The sequence below is a fragment of the Nyctibius grandis genome, chromosome 10 (assembly GCF_013368605.1).
Source record: "Nyctibius grandis isolate bNycGra1 chromosome 10, bNycGra1.pri, whole genome shotgun sequence".
Taxonomy (NCBI): Eukaryota; Metazoa; Chordata; class Aves; order Nyctibiiformes; family Nyctibiidae; genus Nyctibius; species Nyctibius grandis.
This window is the reverse complement of record NC_090667.1, coordinates 14,571,365-14,589,523: the sequence shown is the minus strand read 5'-3', so window position 1 is coordinate 14,589,523 and position 18,159 is coordinate 14,571,365. Positions and strand designations below refer to the sequence as shown.

Below are 18,159 nucleotides of genomic sequence, written 5' to 3'. Positions count from 1 at the left end.
GATACAACCACCACATTTCCTTTCTTCCTCAGAAGATCCTGTCCTTGGTGCAAAATGGAGGCAGAGTGGTTTGTCTGTTGCCCTGGAAGTGTGTTGTGCTACTTGGTTCTTAGCAGGAGCATCTGCAGGATTTGGGAGCACACGATTTTCAAAGTTCATTTCTTTGCCTGTGTCTCTATTTAGCCCACATCTAGGGCTATACAATAACCAGTTACTCTATCATCCAGTGACCCCTTCCCAGCCAAAAAAGGGAATGTGAGAAAAGGAGAGAGACTCATGGGTTGAAATTGAAACAGATTAAATAAAATAAGGAAACTAATATCAATACTAATACAAAAGACACAAAGTTATACTTACCCCACATAGTGGTGGCAAGACCCTCCAGGGCTAGCAGCCATTGAGGGAAGAGAGCAGAGCAAAGAGCCCAGGCCCTTCCCAGCAAACTTTGCAATTTATAGTGAACATGATGTTTATGGTATGGAATACACCTGTGGGCCAGCCTGGGTCAGCTGCCCTGGCTTTCGCTCCTTAGCTTTAGCACCTGGCTAACTCAAAACTGCTAACGGCCTTGATCACCGTGGAAACCTGCATACCATGGCTGACCAGGAACTAAAACAAAATGTAACAGAAAATTGGTTCTATGATTTTATCCCAACAAAACCAGGACAGCATGCCATTTCACGTTCCTGAAGTCAAAGTTAGAGTGCCCAGGGTGATCCATGTGCCTGTTGACATTGTGCCCAAGTGTTACAACATGTTTGGGCTATTGAACAGTGTGTATTAAGCTTTGTGGGTTAAGGCATTGAGATTTGGCATGGACTGGTAAACCCAAGCCTGTGTAGGACTGGTGGTGTAGTAGTTTTCCTATATCTTCATGGGAGGAAAGAAATTCTAGTCACTGCTTCTGAAAATTTCAAGTACGAAAGGGTGCGCTCCCTCCAGTCCATCCAGCAGTTGTATTGATTGTGTGTGGAGTAGGTACTTCTGTGCCTGGGTAGGTCACCCCTGCTAGTGACCTGGGAGGAAGAGGGCACAGAACCTGCTGCTCCCAGCCCTGCCTGGCCACACAGTTACTCACCAGCACTGGGGGGAGATGTGTGTCTTCAGAGATCTCTCCCTTCAGTCTGCCTGAGAGAGGGTGCAAGGCAGAACCTTTGCAGGATGGGACAGGGCTTTCTTCTGAGTGGAGGATGGCGATGGCATTTATCCTTTTCATGGCAGAACTGGATTCACAGCAAATCTGCATTCTTTACAGATCTAGCTAAAATACATACTTATGCTAATACATCAGACACTGCAGTCGCCTGATGGTTACACAGACTGCAAAATCTAGCTCAGTTTGTGTGAAATCTGCCTTTCCAAAGCAAAATAGCCAAATTGTAGAGGGCAGCAGCGTATAATAATATCCCCAAACACAGTCACCTTGCAGGTATTCAGCTGCCAGGTTTTAGATGCTGTGGCACACAGTGCTGGTTGGTGAGATCTAACTCTATTGAAATGAGTGTCAGACAGGGGAGCTAAAGTTAATTTCATGCTCCCGTGCCACATTTGGCTCTCAGTGGTAACCTCACTGGAGCTGATGTAGCTGACTGATAGAAGAAACTCGGTCCTGCTTATTAACCCAGGGCTCTGCAGTTACAAATTACTGCTTATTCATCTATGAAGAGCATTCACTATTGGCGTCCGCAGCAAGAGTACAAAAAAGAACTCCAACAAACTCCAGACAGAAGAGCCTGTTGGCAGCCTTCAAGATAATCAGAATAAACGCAGAGAGATACTGTGCTCAGCCCCTGTGATGTCTATCAGGGAGCTATTTCAGTTGCTCCCTGAGGCATTCCACATCTCAGCCCATCTGTCTCTGATCCTAACTTATGACTGTGAGAGATAAGGGATTTCCCCATAGGTAAGGGAGGTGGGGTGGAACATAATTTCTGTGTTTGATATTTATATTAATGGCACAGCATGCAGAAAGCATTTCATTCCTGAGAAGGAGAATTTAGGTGACATAGAAATATCAGTAAAGATTAGATTATTAAGAAAAGACACTCCATCCAGCAGCTGCTTTTTTCCCTTATAAATTTTCTCTTGGTAGAGGATCAGGTGACAGTGAGTTTGAACATTGAAAATTAAATTCCCTAATAGCACAATCCAACTGCAAGCCAAATGTTACACAGAGACCCTGGCAAGACAGGAAAGTAGAAAGAACATAAAAGACTTTGTATTGCAGTAGTTCCTACCCTCAAAGTGCTTCCCAGTCATGACTGAAGTTGCTGATCTCACTTCTTGGAAAGGCAAAGATACTCATCCCCGTTTTTCAGAAGCCAGGAGACTGAGCATCTTGCCCGCTGGTGACACAATGGCATTTGTCCTCACAGGAAGGTACTCTGAGCTGCATCTTATCTCCCAGTCATTAAGTTGAACTGCATCTTCACCTAGGGACAGGCTCTGCTCAACAGGTAATGGAGGAGGAGCTTGCTTTTTGGATTACCTCCCCTAGAAATGCATCTACAGGTAGGGACAATCCTGGAAAAAGTTATGCCAAGCACTACCACAGGCTTCGTAGCATTGAATGTTTAGTTCATACATTAGCTGAACTGAGTATAAATGCCACCTTTTTGGAAGCATTTCCTTTTCAGTAATGCAGCTGTCAGAACATTCTCTATCATGTCTATGGGATAATGTCTGTGCTGCCATTGGAGGCTCCTATAATGCAGCACAGACCTTGAAAAAATGCTCGATACCCGTGCGTGTTATGTATTGGAGAAATACACTCTTTGCAAGTCATATGCCTCATCTTCTTAAATAGAGAGCTTCTGGTCAGTACATCTGCTGCTGATTCTGGACCATCTACAAAACTGGGACAACGGGCAGTTTTTTAAATGATCACGATCTCTCCTTTTCATTGTGCAGAAACTAACTGATACCAAAACCCTGTCACATATGATACGTTCATGTGAAGTGATAAAAGACTATGATATACACATGTGCTGTTTCTATCTATGGTAAATGAAAGGCTTTGCAAAAAAGTGAAAAAACAGATTTGGGACCCTACTTACGTGGAATGGAACTTGTACTTCAGGAAAGGCCTTGGCATAAGTAGTGTTGGAGAAGTCAACTTGCTTTTCCAGATCTCAGTTCTGTCTAGTTGCAAAGGAGGAATAAGATTGTTTCCTTAACTTATGAAGAAATTTGAAATTTATGGATGATAACTAAAGTTCCACGATATTATTACAGTTTCAGGGCTACTTCACACCTAAAAGGGCCAAAGCTGAACTTTTTCATGTTTTGTATTTTATGTGCATTGATTTAGCAGTATGAATCCTAGACAATCTTTAATGAGTTGAGCATTCAATGGTTTAGTCTAGTCAATTAATTTGATGGTTTCGTCTAGGTAACAACACCTAGAAGCAACAATGAGGCAAACATTCACAGAACTACTTAGGGAAATGGCTAGTTTCTGTCTTCGTTCAAGTTACACAAAGTTACTGAAAAGCAGTTGGTTTTCAGCAGCCCTTGGCAGCACACCCAAGGGCTTAGTTAGAATGCAGACTTCCAGTGTTTCTACACACAGGAAAATTTTGTTTTCAGCCAGCTGTAGTCCTTGCACTACTTGAGATCTAAGCTGCAGTATTTACTAATTTTAAATCTGTGATTAATAAGTTGGACTAATACGAGTTAGTATAAAGCCTACATGGGTAACTGCTTAGCCTTACCTCGAGTAAAGACAGCATTTGATGGTTTGTGACATTAGGGAGAGTTTCTTTGTGCGGTGCTTAAATTTCCCTTAGGACCTTTTCAGTGAGGTTGTGATGGGCTTGATTGGAAAACTTAATGGCTTTTTCTGTTTCCATTCCCTTTTGCCAAGCTGGTCTTTAAAGCTCTCTTTCATGATGTGAGAATTTCTCTCCATTTGAAGAATGAACATCAGATACAACACAGAAAGCAGATTTTAGAAACGAGCTATTGGGCAGAGAAGAGGCACTTTTAAGATGCTTGCAAGTTGCACAGCAACCAAGGAACATAAAGTCATTTGATTTCTCAAATGACTCCGACTTTGACTCAAGGGAAAAACAGTTTTATTCTCCCCTTAGAGCTTTCTATCATATGTGATAAAGAGAAAATGTGTTTATACATTTTCCCCCTAAAAAAAAAAAAATCAAAAGTTGTACCTCATCTCAGAGAAACAGCAGCATCTATTACCATGTAAATTACCACAGAACACATCCAGTCACAGCTCCTGGTTGTGATCTTAAATGAGAAAATACAGCAGTGTAACCTTCCGTTTCTCCTAGCTTTTAGACATAACGCACTGACCCTTCTGAAATCATAGATTAAAAACCAACCAACCAAATGACAATCGATGCTTGATGTTTTTTCCGTTCCTGTAGAATTGTTTCTTTCATCACTGTCCCCAGACTTGGAATTTTACAATAACATTTTCTGATTGTTACAGGCAACAGGTCTGGGCTTTTTCTGGAGATCATCACCATATCACCTATTGTCCAGTTTCTGCTGCATGCATGTGTAGGTTGATTCCAAATCAAATGTGTTTCTGATTTTCTTTTCTGATGCCCTCTGAAGCACGGTGTCACTTGTATGTTAGATGCAGCAGCCATGTTTATTATAGTAATAACACAGAAACATCCAGCTTCATAAATGCCAGATATTCCTTCTGGAAATACTATTTTCAATACTCATTTTGGTCAGTCCATATATTTGAACTACTCAGTCCAAAAATGGTCTGATTCTCGTATAAACAGCCTGTTATAGCATATAAAATATATTTACAAAATCTAATAATACCTACAAAAATGAATGACTTTATCAGACTGAGCAACTAATTTTTCCTTTCATTTGACCTTGGTGTAGACAACATGGCAGTGATAGTGCTCTGCTTGTAGAGAGCGCTCCGAGAACTGTGCATAAAAACTCCTCCCAATATTGGGCAGTTTTGGTGGTGAATGAATATTTAAAAGATATGGGTGTGTGCTAAAGCTTTTATTAAGAAATTGTTTCTTTCACACTCAATCTGATCTCGTGGTGACTAAGACCTACGGGAAGTCCTAGGTATCTTTAGACATGATGAGAAGAGCCTTGTAACTGTTCTCATAAATGCCCGTGTGATGGCTGACTCATTATTAGCCCAGGCCGTGTCTACACTGAGGGCAGTAGTGTCTACATAGGGGCTTCTGCCAGGGTCGAAAAAAATCATACCAGTTTGGGGTGGCAAAACTGTAAGACTCTTGTATTCAGAAGCCTGTCCCTTTGCTACCATGGCATAGCCCTTCTGTGAGCTGGTTTAAATTGTAGTGGTGAACGAGTGCTTTGCCTGATAAAATCTTCCCTGAGGGGGAAGAGCAGCGTGGTGGCACTACAGCCCTCCCGGAGATCCCTTTTAAGTATAGACGACCCAAGTGTAATAAACAGTACTGTCATCTTCAGGTTACTCAGCGCTTTGAGTCTGCTTTATACGAGGTCTCTTCTCCTTGACAAATGCTGCTAGTACTGTTGTGTCCAGTGGAAGTGTGATTCTTTCTGATATAGCTGTTTCCTATCATAGATGTAGTTATATTGCTACAGGAGTATGTTTCTCAATAGCTGTATCCATGCTAGGATTAAACCAGTTTTTCTGGTTTAATTACAGCAAAGTAAGTATAACAGGCATCCTCAGAAGAATAGTTGAGGTTTTCTTTTGAACTTGCAGAGCCAAGTGAGAAATCTGAATTTAGTAGATCAGAAGTATAACTTCATTAAGATGGATTAGAAATCAAATACTTAAAGAAAAAGTGTCGTGGTCTTCCAGACACCTCTAATTAGCTATTGGTCTGAAAAGTTCTGAAAACCATGGGGCTGTCCAGGTATAATCAGGAACATAAAGTCTTCTGGCATAGACCAGAAATGTTGTGGCTTGAGTTTGAATTTCCAAAGGCTGTTAGGTATTAGCACAGTCTGAAGCAGTTGGAACCTGAGCATGTCTGGTATGGAGTCACTGAGGTGCAATAAATCACCATCATAATGCTATTTTTTTACAGAGTGAAAGTAACTTTCAAGTGTCACTTTTGGTACTGTGATCAAAGATTTCTTTTGCCTCTGCTTAATCTCTTACATTTTACAACTGCTCTTCCTTAATAGCGAAGCACGTTTACGAACGTGCTGTCCTGCTTCCCACCAGATTGTCACCTGGCTGAACTTCACATTACTGCGTGCTGCCTCATGCCCAGCCCATCCCACACACACATATGCTGGCCTCCTTGCACAAAACCACGTGCAGCACCCCACTCACTTCTGGAGACATTCTCTCTTCCTCTCTCACACACACTCTCAGAGCTTTACACCTTTTCACCTCCTGCCTTATCTTTGAGTCACTTCTTAAGACGCTGACAGTGATTTGTTTGAGGCAGTCTAAACCTGAAACATTCTGAAGAAGAAACATGCTGAAAGAGAAACACATGGGAAGAGAAAAAGCTCGTAGTAATTTTTGTTGTATCACTTTTTGCACGAGGCTTCATGTGTGTGACTGATCTACATACGGATGCTTCAAATAGAAGAAACCTCACAGAAGAAATTAAAAATCCTATGAAGAAAAAACAAGAGCAAAATCTCCCTCCTTTCTTCCCTCTGTTTCCAAAATATGCTTTTCCACCCATAGCCAGCCCCAAACTTAATACGAGGGTCTGTGTGGGCTCTAACACATATGTGAGGGGGAGTGCACATGAAGTACCAGTCAGTAATAATCTTTCTTCTTCTTTTCCTCCTCAGTTTGTTGCTCAGCCAAACTGCCAGCAGCTACTAGCAACTCTTTGGTATGATGGTTTTCCAGGATGGAGGCGGAAACACTGGGCAGTAAAACTCTTGACCTGTGTCACCATTGGACTGCTATTTCCTGTGCTATCCGTGGCATATCTGATTGCACCGAAGAGCAGGCTGGGACTGTTCATTAAAAAGCCATTTATAAAGTTTATCTGCCACACCGGCTCTTACCTAACCTTCCTCTTCATGCTCCTGCTGGCGTCGCAACACATCGTCAGGACAGACCTTCACATGCAGGGACCACCTCCCACCATCGTGGAGTGGATGATCCTGCCGTGGGTTCTAGGTAAATCAGAAACACAAAAATGCCTGAGCCACAGTCGCCTGACTCGCACCCATAGCAACTGTGTGGAGACTCATTCCTGATCTCAGCAGCATCAGCGTGTAAAGAGATTTGGCAGCCAGCTTCAGTAACTGCATAAAACAGCTGGGCTCCTTCTGGCACAACAGATCCTGTTGGCCTAGGGCTCTTCTGCTGTTCATATTGCCATCTGACATGCCTTTAGACATGACCCTGAGTAAACCGCAGCACACACAGCTCTCTCCCTGCTTCCCCCGTGCTCTGTGCAAGGAACGGGCTAGGAATTAGCTTCTGGGTCATGCTAGTAAGTGTCACTTCTCATGCTGGTTTAGTTCTGCTGGCTGGTACATGGCAGAAGGCAGCGCCCAGAGACTGTCTCTGCTTTCACCTTCTCACTGATCTGCTCCTGGAGCCAGTGTGCCAGTACCAGACCTGTTTATTCCTGGGCTCCCAGACTCCCAAACAGCCTACAGCAAGGCAGAAGAGGGAGGATAAACCTCACTCTGCCCTGTGCCTCTGTGCGATAAACACTGACCAAATCAATATCGGGTGCTCTAATATAAGCAGGAGAAGGAGGGAGTATTTATTATCAGAAGGTTAAACTTGAGGCTCTTATTCTGGTCTGGCTTGGGCAACCACAACTGTGAAGAAAAGGAGGTGTCCATGTTCCTGAGGGCAGGATGTACTGGTGAGGTAGTGAGATGGGATGAGAGAAAGCGGATAGAGCCACCGAGGGAGAAGAGCAGAGAGGCATAGTTGGATATATTTTTGATGAGAGAGTATTTACCCTTTCAAACTGAGCTCCAACACAACAGCAAGTGAAAACCTGTGGACTCCCATTAGAAGCATCTGATTAAGCTCTGATGAAGCTCCCATCTCCCTTGCTGTGCCATTAACATGTAGCACCACTGTGAGCTGGGGTGTTGCTCATGGGCAATGGTTTCCACACCTTTATAGCTCTGCTCCAGCCTCTGTCCATACAGCCCAGGTCAGTTCAGTGCAAAACCCCAGAGGTCAGGTAACAGTGAATTGCGACTGTCTAGTAGGCGTCGGTGGCATGGAAAGCCACGCTGATGCTTCCTTAGGACACCTCTCACAAACCTCAGTCTCTGGAGCTCTCCTTACAGCTCCTCAATACTTCTCATGGGTCCACCTCTGCTTTCCTGTGCCTGCTGGCTCCCCTCTCTTGGTAACACCAGGCCCCAGCTCCTTGTTTCTGTGGTGGCTCTGGATCAGGCTGGTTCTGTGCTGAACGAACCTAGCTGTTCCCTGTGCCAAACCTAAAATTGCTGATGGAATATGAGGAAAGAAAGCAAGAGTTGCACACATGTTCACTAATCACTTTCCATGGTGACCCAGGGCACTTAGCTCCTTGCATAGCCCTACCACAACTTACAGATGGTAACTCAAGCCTCATTATCTTATTAAACTGATTCATGGCATTGAAATGCATGTATTGGTGGAAACTTCAGAATTAGCTGAGAAGGTTAAATGTCTTTTCTGAGCTTAGGTGATATCTTCACTTTATCCTTAACTTCATGGTTAAAATTGAGGGAAATGGTAGGCATTTCAGCAAAACTGATTTGCAGATAAAAGAAGGATAATCCATTAAAAAAACCCTTTCAAAATCACCTCTTACAGCTGTCTGCTCTTCTTTTTGAGTTCCTTTGTTTCAGATAAATAGGGATATTGTGGGACTGTTTATTAAATGGAGAAATTAGAACAGTTTCACCAGATTAAAGGTTATTATTTAAGAAATATTTTCCACTATAAAAGGAGAGAGAACAGGCACACGCAGCATTGCTGTAACTATAGTAACCAGCAGTGATAACTCACTATAAATACAGTGTATGAGTTCTTCAACAGGCTTCTCTCCATTGATTTATTTTATGTTTTTGTGTGCATGCAAAGATTTGGAGGCAGCTGTAATAAAATTACCTTGTTGGCCCTGACATTATGCTTGCCTGACCACTGACCTGCTGGCTGGCAGCTGAAGAGCTAAGACTGGTATTTGTATGTTTGCAGCAGTTCATTTCAACATGATCTGCTCTTCAGATTGAACTTTCAGGTCCTATAACTTGAGTTGCAAGTAGCATTTCAGTGACCACTGCAGTATCTGTGGTTAGGTGTGGGTAGCAATTTGGGTAACTATATTGCTAATGCACCTGGAAGTGTATTTTGTTGTTTTTTTTTTTCTTCTCACACATGTTTCAGGTCTTCATTCAAGGATAATATTGTAAACTGGGTAATTCAAAATATCTGGGGGCTCTAAAGACATTCTCAGAAGCATTATAGGTGATGAAGGAGCCTAGCTGCCATTTGCTTTTTAATGGGACTTAGGCTCTCAAAAATACTTAAACAGTTCTACAACAAAGGACATATAAGTTACTTAAAATAAGAATTGTATGCCAGGTGGGTTTAGCAGTCTGGTAATGAACTTCAAAAGCTGCCCCTCACCCCTTCAGCTGCACGGAGGTATAGTGAAGGTTAGCAAGTGCCAACAATTATTACCAGAAGGCATTTCAGAATTGAGATGATGGTCTCTGGTCGTATCCTCAAGAGCAAATACTCACCTCGCAAAACCCGTAGCCATATTTGACATGAGGTGAGTCATGGCTGAGAGATGTGATGCCAGCTCTTTTTCATGCTGAGTCCTACCTTTTTTCACAAGTAGTCCCTATGGGCTTTTTGTGCAGCAGGAGGCATAAATACAGTGACTGAGCATAGAGGATGAATTCACTTCTTCCTCCTTTGGTGTGATATTTCCAGGTCAGGGAGGAAATGTGCTGGCATGCAGAAGCTGGTACTAGTGTTGCACGTTCTGCAGAGAAAGTCAGGAAAAATCAGTACTGTCCAACTGAGCAATGAATTACCTACAGTTTCTATGAGAGCAGACAGGTTAGATAGATGGGCCGAGACCAACGGCATGAGGTTCAACAAGAACAAGTGCCTGGTCTTACACTTCGGCCACAACAACCCCGTGCAGCGCTACAGGCTGGGGGAAGAGTGGTTAGAAAGCGGCCCGGCAGAAAGAGACCTGGGGGTGCTGATCGACAGCCGGCTAAACATGAGCCAGCAGTGTGCCCAGGTGGCCAAGAAGGCCAATGGCATCCTGGCCTCTATTAGGACTAGTGTAGCCAGCCGTTCCAGGGAAGTGATCGTCCCTCTGTACTCGGCACTGGTGAGGCCGCACCTTGAATCCTGTGTCCAGTTCTGGGCCCCGCACTCCAAGAAAGATGCTGAGGTGTTGGAGAGAGTCCAGAGGAGGGCGACCAAGCTGGTGAAGGGTCTGGAGGGTCTGACCTCCAAGGAACGGCTGAGGGAGCTGGGGTTGTTTAGCCTGGAGAAGAGGAGGCTCCGAGGTGACCTTATTGCATTCTACAACTACCTGAAGGGAGGTTGTAGTGAAGTGGGAGTCGGCCTCTTCTCCCAGGCAGCTAGCGATAGGACAAGAGGACACAGCCTGAAGTTTCGCCAGGGGAGGTTCAGGTTGGACATTGGGAAGCATTTCTTCTCAGCAAGGGTCATTAGCCATTGGAAGGGGCTGCCCAGGGAGGTGGTGGAGTCCCCATCTCTGGAGGGGTTTAAGAAAAGCCTGGACATGGCACTTAGTGCCACGATCTGGTTGACGTGGTGTCAGGGCAATGGTTGGACTCGATGTCCCAGAGGGCTCTTCCAACCTGATTGATTCTGTGATTCTGTGATCTATTAGAAACAACACCAAATACAGTTGCTTAAATAGTTCATTCATGTAGAACAAATTTCATCTGAGCCAATCCACTCATACTAGTTACAATTAACATGTTTCAAGCAGTCTTCTTGTGTGTATATTTGGAGCCCTGGATAGGAAACCTAGGTCTTTTTCATATTTCTCTAGACCACATTCCCCACAGAGTTGTAAAATGTCTCATAATCAGCAGTGTTATACTTTGTGGAAGACAGGAGGGATGAGACATTTTTTCCAAGCTGTTAATTTAGAATTGTCCTTTATTACATCAGTTATACACAGTCTTTACTGGCAAATAATACCTCGTCATGACAGTGAACTTTCTTTCTACAGGTTTTATCTGGGGAGAAATCAAGGAAATGTGGGATGGTGGATTCAATGAGTACGTACATGACTGGTGGAATCTGATGGATTTTGCAATGAACTCCCTCTATCTTGCAACTATCTCCCTTAAAATTGTTGCCTACGTCAAGGTACAGTAACTTGGGAGAAAGAATGTGTAACTTGCTTGTGAGAACTGTAGTACACAGGGTAGAAACTGTCAAAATCAAAATGATAGATCAAAGAGAATAGTTGCCTTTCAAGCAGTCCACTTTTGAAAATTCACCTAGAAAGCTTATTAATTTGTTTGGAGAATGATTGTCCTTCTCATCCTGACTCTGATTAAGACTGAAGTAGATTGGTTGGGCATTGGGTAGAAGTTTCCCCACTTGCTGTCTGTTTTGTAGCTACTCAGTTGCCAAAGATAGGTTTTGTTTTCCATACTGACACTGGACCTCTTTCAACAGTGCTAGACATAGTGCAAACATGATTTTTAAATAAGGAAAAACAAGAATAGGGTTATCTGAAAACATCTACAACCAAGATTTATAATCTGTAGTCCTATAGATCTGTAAATTACTAATCAGAAGTTTGTGAAGATATACTAAGAAAAGCAAGCCTGCTAGTAGGAGGCTTCCATCTGATATAAAGGAGTCAACTTTTTCTCTTCAATATGTATAGTTTTAAACTGTAGGCAAGGAGATGCCAGAGGAGCATGCTGGAGCTTTAACATCGTGTAGATTCTTCACTGTCATGTTCCGTTTATGCGAGAATGCACATCAGAGCTCATCCTCAAAAGCACCTTCCACATTGATAAACTTCTGATGCTCCAAGTTAGCATATGCACATGTTTTGAAGCCAGAGGATGGCCTGAAGCACTTTCCTTCTGTCTCTCTTTTTCAAAGACACAGACAAGACACAAATGGCCTCCTGCAAACCTCCTTATGCAATGGCTCTCTTTGACTTCAGTTGGAGCTGCGTGCGTTGCCTGATTCTTTTCTTGGTATGAATCAGCAGTAACTTCACTACAGTTAGTGTAATTACACAGGTGTAAATCAAGTAACTGGAGTCTGCTGCTTGGCCACTTACGCACTTTCTAGTTTTGCTGTGCTACAGTATTGGGTTTGCCCTGGTAGAAGGATACTACTTCTTCTAGCCCAGCTCCCAATAACCAGGACAAGCACAAAGCAACCTTGTTTTGTCCTGCCCGAGCATGTATGCAGGCAGAGAGGAAAAGAGGAGGAAATTTCACAGAGGTCATTGACTCCAAAATGGCCAGGTTTTCATAAAAAGCTCTTTAGCAAGCAGTCTTGCTACGGGGCCTTTTTAAAATCCAGAAGGCTGCGTAGTGGTGAGTTAGTTTCCTAGTGGTGAGTTAGTTTTTCAAAGGGAAAAGCTTTAAGATAGTTTCTGCTCCCTGAAGAGGCAGCTCTGTAACAGCATCAAAGTAGGAACAGATTACGTCTTTTTTCTCCCAACATTCAGCACCAGTGAGGAAATTACAGACTTGAAAGGCTGGTCGTTGTGAGCAATACAAAAAAAATGCTGGAAATCATAAGATTGTCGAACAAACCTTAAAATGTTAACAATCTTGTTCTCTTTCTCACACACAAATTACTGGAAGAGCTGTGCATCCACAGATTTGTACGGTCACATACTGAGATTTAAACTCATAGCCAAAGCCCACGTACAAAGGAGGTACAGCTTTGTGTATATACTTGGTAAGAACTACAGAAACTTACAGGCTAACTACGAAGACCTCTGTGCCAGCATACAAAAGAATGCTTACAGGAATATATCTGTTTGAATACCTACTTGGATTAAACCTGACTGATCTAAGGTCTGCTCCTGACAAGGACCAATGTCAGACAATTCTGAGGTGGGCATAAAATCTTATTTAGGAGTAGTTCTGAAACAGCACGCTCCCAGAAGTTCCCTTCTGACCTATGTCACTTAGAGGTTGCAGTATGCTCTGAAACCTGAGGATTTATAATGTAGATAATGGCTTCAAAACCTTTTGCAACATGACTTGTAAAAGTTTTTGTTATTTATAGAACAGCCCCAAGCTCAAAAGGCTGGTAGATATGCCAATATACCATATTCTAACACTTCTCAGAACTTCAAAGGATTACATGGACATTTAGCTTTCTGCCAAATATCAGAAAAATAAATTGCATACTGACACTAATGTTTTCCATCCTTGTTTTTATGTGGAGACTTCTTTTTTCTTGATTTGACTGGTTCCAAGACCTGGCCCTAATATTGTCCAATACCAATGAAATCTTCAGACTAATTATAGGGTAAAAATAATATCTTAATTACTTTTCATTTGCTGCATTGAATTACCATGTAGTGAGGAAGGGTAAATGTGACTGCCTGGTGTAACTTATTCGTACTATTCTGTATACATTTCTGCTGTTTCATCTTCTGATGCCTAACCCAAACACCTCCAGCCTTCCCAGGTACCCAGCTTCATTAGATACCTCTGAAGTCTTCTGTTTCTCTATTGCCTGTGATGCTAGGCTGCTCTGAAGAGACTACTGCTTGCCAAGCAAGGACAGACCATCAGTTTATAAAGGGCCAAAGTATGACCCTAACAAGTTGCTTTAAAAATAGATGTGAGATGAAGACCTTTTCACATACCTTTGCATGCAGTCTGTGCTAACCCCTAGCAGAGAGCCCTTGGGCTGCTGTGTCCAGCCAGCACGCAGAAGAGAATTGCAAACAACTGTGCAGATGTGCTCTCTAGGCAGGGGAGGGCTTCTGATCCCAGCCATGCACCCTCACTGCTGGGTATTGGCAAGAAGTTAACGTGTCTGCCTGTTCATAAACATTTTAAGACCCATCTTCAAATCAAGTGAGCAAACTCGGGCCATGATGTTCATGTAATAAAAAATGGTTTGGAAATGTCAGAGGCAATCAGAGGTCATGCTGAAATGCCTTTGTATCATGTCTCAGCTCCTTCATACAGGGGAATAGTTTGAAATATCACCTTGCTTTTAGCTGCGTCCTTGAAAAAATGGTGAGCTCGTGTATCGGACCTTCAGATTTAAATAGAAAGTCCCTGAAAACTCATCTGTCAGTATGCTGTTGATACCATTTCATTTTAAAAGGTACGTAAATTATTTTAGGAGTCCCAAACACGCTGGCTACACTATTAGCTATATTATTCTAAGTACATTTTTGCCTTTTTATACATGTTAAATGAGCAGAGACAAATGTTAAAAGGACAATTATTCCTTGATGTTAAAATGTCTTTGACTCCATTCTGTTGTGCCAGTGTAGTTAAGCCACAATAGTTACATTTATACAACCAGCTCTTTTGTGTTACCTATTTGCATCTGGCTGCACTTTGCTCAGAAAATGCTTCTGCTTTTACAGTTACATTATGAACCAAGTTAATGTTATAATTGATGCACTCAAATGTATCCAGTGTTTCAGCTGTAATTATGACCTCTGCTTTAGCAACTCTCCTAAAATTGCCATGACAAATTAACTAATAAGAAAATTAATATGAAGAAAGCATTTTGGTTCCGGGCTGTTGGCACTTTTTTGAGATTACTAGGGAAGGAAAGCATCCACTTAAGCTCCGTAGTTCATCACTTTCCTTCTTCCCTCCCTTCTCCCTCCCTCTCATTCTGAAGAACTCTACAAACAGTGAACTCAAAATTCAAAAGGCTGTTTTCTAAATTTAGGCTAAGATCAGCCAACATTCCAGAAGCCTCTAAAGAAAAGCTGGTCCCACAACTATTCATATCAGGGGGTCATAATCTAGTAGGGAGAGTTCATAAGAAGGCATCATTAAACCTGAGTCTCTGCCCTGATCAAGCCAGCTTCAGTCCTGAATCCCGAATGTTAGTCTGACAGTAGCTGAGACTTAAGAGTTTAAAAGTACTTCTTGTGTCACCAGTACCTGGTTAGTATTTACATGTGAAGCATTAGTATTAGCAGGTGTGACTTTCTAAGTTACCTCAGAGTAATTACAACATAATTCACTTTTATACCCTTGTTATTTCTTTCAGTATAACGGTTCTCGTCCAAGGGAGGAATGGGAAATGTGGCACCCGACTCTCATTGCGGAAGCCCTCTTTGCAATATCCAACATTTTAAGTTCCTTGCGTCTCATATCCCTGTTTACAGCAAATTCACACCTGGGACCCTTGCAGATTTCTCTGGGACGCATGCTGCTAGACATCCTTAAATTCCTTTTTATCTACTGTCTGGTGCTTCTGGCTTTTGCCAACGGACTGAACCAGCTTTATTTTTATTATGAGACCAGTGCCTCGGAGGAACCCAACAACTGCAAGGGGATCCGATGTGAGAAACAGAACAATGCCTTCTCCACGTAAGATGTCCTTTCCTTTCTGTTTTTAAGGTTGACTTCCACTGTCCCCTGTCTTACCTGACTTTGCCTGTTGTCTGTCACTGCACTGAAAGCGCCTTTATTTATTCATTCACAAATATCAGGTGAGCTGGTTGACTGTGCAGGAAGGGTGTGAGTTAACTGGGGCAGACATTCCGCTGAGCTTTGCTGTCAGAAAGACTCTTACTTAGGTCTGGAAGTGGGAGACAATTGTTTTAGTTCTGGACCAGAGAGTCCTGATCCTACATGATCCTGAAGCTTCAATTTTATTATGGCTATGTACAATTTCAGTATATTTGAGAAAGCAAGTATCCTTTTGCCATAATACTTGTTTTGTCTGATTCTGGAGAAAAGGAGGGGAAGCTAAACAAAATGTAGAAAACAAGGGATAAAGCTATGAAAAATGTATTAATAAATAATGTGATACAGCAACAACAACAATCTCACCTAGGCCATTTTTATGCATACATGATGTTGCAGGCTTTGATTTCCTTGCAGTGGGGTAAGACTAAAATCCCAGCAAATCCTTTTTGCTGGAAATGCTGGCAGTTTACCGAGATGTTGGCATGGAAGTTGCTGTGATGACAGCTGGCAGGGCTGAAAGAGATAGCACATGCTGAAAAATAACATGAATTGTCTTTCTAGTGTATTTGTTTTAATTACTAATAGTGGAAATGATTATAATAATCAGCCCCCACCCAATTGTTCTTGCTGCTTGCACAGTACTTAAAACACAATAGGAAGAGCAATAAATAAAGCACTGTCTAGAAAAAGGCCTACGCCCCGCAAACAAGCAAAACAAAACTGTTGTCCACCACTTTATGCTAAATTAAATAAAACTTGTCCTAATGCCCAATAATTCTCCACCCTTCCTCAGCTGAAGGCTTGAGGTTAAGAAAGGATTTGTGACATATTCGCACTGTTATCAAAAGCAGGTGATGGCTGAGGCCACGCGACTGGGTTGGAAGAGGAAAGGCTCCAGCCTTGTCCTGCGGGCTCCCTCCTTAAAAGAAGTGGGGGATTTTCACGGGATAGAGTCCAGCCTTACAAGAGCATCATGACCTGGCAGACCAGACGTGCTGCCATTTTCCACTGCAGAGCAGGAACACCATAGGCTTGATTAATTTTCTCATTAAACCCATCTATATCTGGAGGAAGTGAATGGAACTGCACTGTGCTAATGAAAAACAGAATTAAAGACTTCAGTCTTTTTTCTCTGTTAATTGCTTCGCGTGCCCCAGAAATGTGTTGTTGTGCTGCCCTTGCAAAGGAATTAAATAACAAATACTATTCCTTGCTCTACGTCCACATTGATGCAGCAGCCAGAGGGACAAATGTTTGGCAAGCACAATGTTTGTTAAGTGGCAGCTTCTAGGTCACAAAGGGTCAAACCCACAAAGTTCAGTGCCTTTCCCTGCAGCTAAGGTGAACAGATGTGTTCAGTTCTGCATTCTGGTTTGGACCTGTCTCCACTGCAAACCAGTTGTCTTACAGATTTCATTGTCAGCAGGTTAGTGGAGAAAACAACAGCAGGATTTGACTGAAGAAAAAGAGAAAAAAAAAGGAAAAAAAACCACCAAAGATCCTCAAGTCTGCAAGAAGGTGTAATGTGTTGGGAAACAGAAATGATACAGAACTGCTTAGCAGAAAGTGCGCAGATCAGCTTAAATAGAGACCGCAGTTTCTCCCACCCTACCATTCAGCTTAAACCCCCTGCCAAGGAGAACGTAGCACAGAAAGGAAATTGAGGGGGCTCAGCCTTTGTGGCAGAGGTTTGCTTAAAACAAAATCGCAGTGGGAGGGGATCCATTAGGACTGAGCTCTCCTGGCAGGGGACAGAACGCTCTGCAGTTACTTTTTGTTTGAGACTTGCTTAAGAAATTTATTTAACATGTTCTTAAAAGTTTAAATAGTCGTTATTAACACCCCCAGTACAAGCTGACATTTGGCCCTTGAGCAGATGCACAGCATGGGTGACTGGCTAAGAACGAGCAACCTGCGAAACGGAAAATTATATTGCTGGGCTGGGGAGAGCAAGCATGGCTGGAGGGAATTCAAGTCAGAGCTGCTGTTACCTCAGGTTTGCTCATAGTTCGTCCCTAATGAAAGAATAAATGTAAAAAGCTTTCAATCAGTACCCTTTGATTCCTACCAGCATTTCTAGGCAGTCCCACAATAAGATCTAATTTTGTAAGGGAAGGAAAAGCAGGACGCCACTCGTGTTTGTACAGCTTGTTTAAAGTGTGACACCTATTTACTGGCACATTATTTCCTATTACTCCCAAAGGATGGGTTTAATGTTTTCTCGGTGAGGAAATTTTCTGCATTGCAAACACAGATCATGGAAAAGTAATATTCCTTTGTGACAGCAATGAGGTGAAGTCATGAATAATTTAAGGTTTTATGCTTTGGCCTCCCATCCCTTAGAAAGCAGAGTGTCTGCTACTTAGGCAGACAATTTGAAAATATGTTTATTTCTGTGATTCTGGCAATGGAAGGAGGGAGAAAAGAGAGAGGAAGAGGAGGAAGGGGTGGAGGAAGTCACACCTTACTGCCTGCGGTGTCATTCTCACTGGAAAGTCATGCTCTTCGCTGGGGCCATCTCTCCAGGGACTGCAGGTGGTCAGGAGGGTTCCT

The 18,159-nt window shown here is 42.7% G+C and overlaps 1 protein-coding gene across 1 annotated transcript in view; it reads left to right on the top strand.

Annotated features, from left to right (window-relative positions):
• TRPC5 (transient receptor potential cation channel subfamily C member 5) overlaps positions 1-18,159 on the top strand; it is a 65,323-nt gene that overhangs the window by 25,548 nt on the left and 21,616 nt on the right. Inside the window, exons 3-5 of the mRNA XM_068408905.1 lie at positions 6,760-7,096; positions 11,172-11,311; positions 15,182-15,504. Coding sequence (XP_068265006.1) covers positions 6,760-7,096; positions 11,172-11,311; positions 15,182-15,504 — 800 coding nt within the window. The remainder of the gene's footprint in view (positions 1-6,759; positions 7,097-11,171; positions 11,312-15,181; positions 15,505-18,159) is intronic.